The 2465-nt window shown below is 52.8% G+C and overlaps 1 protein-coding gene across 1 annotated transcript in view; it reads left to right on the forward strand.

The window, feature by feature from the left end:
- LOC105528149 (myosin-11-like) overlaps positions 1 to 2465 on the forward strand; it is a gene marked incomplete at its 5' end in the record, with an annotated part of 97322 nt that overhangs the window by 58250 nt on the left and 36607 nt on the right. The window contains 2 exon segments of the mRNA XM_011964760.1: positions 199 to 370; positions 2243 to 2455. Of these exon segments, the coding sequence (XP_011820150.1) occupies positions 199 to 370; positions 2243 to 2455 (385 nt within the window).

Below are 2465 nucleotides of genomic sequence, written 5' to 3' on the forward strand. Positions count from 1 at the left end.
TGTCTCAAATAATAATAATAATGATGATATGATAAAAGGTGCTGTTCATCAGGAGATAATGGTCCAGGCCATGGCTATGACGGTTACTGATGGGGGAATATGTGAATTTCCTCCGTGTAAAATGCCTGGGCAGGAAGGCTCATTTCCGGGCATCTTTCCGGGCTCCCCCCCTCCTCAAGAGCACCTCGGTTTTTGCAGTGCGGCTAAAGAAGGAAGAGAAGAGCCGGCAGGAGCTGGAGAAGCTGAAACGGAAGCTGGAGGGTGATGCCAGCGACTACCACGAGCAGATCGCTGACCTCCAGGCACAGATCGCAGAGCTCAAGATGCAACTGGCTAAGAAGGAGGAGGAGCTGCAGGCGGCCCTGGCCAGGTAGCGGGGCTAGCAAGGGGCATTTGCTGTGTGTCCGTGTGTCCCGTGGGCCCCCGCTCATTCGCAGTGGCTGTCTTGGTCAAGGTGGCCCCAGGCCCTTGGCATGAACTTTGTTTTCCAGGCCAGGCCAGGCCTCCCACGAGCCTCCCTGACCCCGTTCACTCCCCCAGATCCTCACCTTCGACTTGCTTCTCTCCCCTGCAAACACATAGTCTCTTTGCAGTTGATCTCAGCTACTCCTGCGGTGTTGCTGCCGCCGCTTCGACATACAGGCTTTTCTCATCTAGACCCCAGTTCTGAATTTCCATTGCCCAGTGAGTCAGTTTCCATGAGCGTCTCAAACACCCCATGTCTAAGGCGGGAATGACCTTCCTTTCCCCAGCCCCTCCCTCTAAGGGCCCTCCTTTTTGCGAACACCAATCTCCTCCTTTGCTCTTGCTCACCCACAGCGAGCAGCGACCTTCGGATTCTGCCAGTCCTTCTAAATGTGCCCCCACCCGTTTCCTCTGGTTTTTCCCTCTTCCTGGCTCTTAGCTGGCTTTACACTAATGCTGATACTGCAGCAGCCACTGTGAATGATTATTTACCTGCTCACTCTGTACTAAGTTCTTTTCAAGCAATACCTTTGCAGACACCTGGCCAGGTGTACTGCCGGTGTCTTTGAGGAGGAAGCTGAGCCTCCTAGGGGTAACAGAACAGGAGCAATGTCATTGCTTGTAAGAGGCAGAGCTGGGATTTAAGCCTCAGAGCTTTCTGATTGATCCCCTGGTCCGGCTCTTTTGTCGTCCAACTTGTGCTGCATTGACAGTGCTAGGGTGATGAAGAGACAACATCCCTCTGGGGCACGAACCTGCTCACAAAACTTTGCTGGCTGGATGCAGAGGCTCACGCCTGTAATCTCAGCACTTTGGGAAGCCAAGGTGGGAGGACTGCTTGAGGCCAGCAGTTTGAGACCAACATGGGCAACAAAGCAAGACCCCATCTCTACAAAAAGTTAAAAAATGAGCCAGGCATGGTAGTGTGTGCCTGTAGTCCCAGCTACTCAGGAGGCTGAGTTGGGAGGATCGCTTGAGCCCAGGAGGTTGAGACTAAAGTGAGCTATGATCATGCCACTGCACTCCAGCCTGGGCAACAGAGCAAGACCCTGTCTCAAAACAACAATAACAACAACAAAACAAAAACCTAACTTCACTGGCTTATTAGGGAAAAGCCAGTTTCCTTAGCCTCACCCTCAGAGCCCACCCACCCTCTGCAGTCTCACCCCAACCCAACTATTTCACTTTCTCTCTTGTTGCTGCCCATTCAAGTACAGTAAAATCAAAGTGCTTGCCTCTCCTGCAGCGTTCTGCCATTTAACAGTGCTTCTTGCAGCCCACCTTGATCTGTGGTCACCACCTCCACCAGATGCAGAGCCCCAGTCTGAATATCTCCCGTAAGCAGTGGCTGGCCAAGTGCTGTGTGTGGGGTGGGTACTCAGTCACTGAGGAAATGCAGAAAGAACAGACAGTTGCCAGGGAAGAATAACTGTCCAACATTCAGAAAGCATCTACACAGTCCCTACTGTGACCAGGTACCTTGACAGTCTGGGGCCAATGCTTTGCATTCTTGCACACACATGCACACACGTGCATACACACGTACACACACCCATGCACATATACAATCTGTTTTGATGTCAGACCTCGGCACTCAGGTCCTGTGTTAACCTCAGGTAGTCTGGCATATCACGCAGCAGTCCTGGGGACATGGATAGAAGGTGTTTGATGTCTCTGCAACATAAGTGTTTGGTCCCAGAAAACAATTTTTGGCCACATTGTAAGACAGGAAACCAAGGGCGCTGGGGGTTCATGCTGGTGGGTCTGTCCCTGAAAGGCTTGACGATGAAATCGCTCAGAAGAACAATGCCCTAAAGAAGATCCGGGAGCTGGAGGGCCACATCTCAGACCTCCAGGAGGACCTGGACTCGGAGCGGGCCGCCAGGAACAAGGCTGAAAAGCAGAAGCGAGACCTGGGCGAGGAGCTGGAGGCCCTGAAGACAGAGCTGGAAGACACGCTGGACAGCACGGCCACTCAGCAGGAGCTCAGGTGAGGACCC

Source organism: Mandrillus leucophaeus, unplaced genomic scaffold (assembly GCF_000951045.1).
Source record: "Mandrillus leucophaeus isolate KB7577 unplaced genomic scaffold, Mleu.le_1.0 Scaffold703, whole genome shotgun sequence".
Classification (NCBI taxonomy): Eukaryota; Metazoa; Chordata; class Mammalia; order Primates; family Cercopithecidae; genus Mandrillus; species Mandrillus leucophaeus.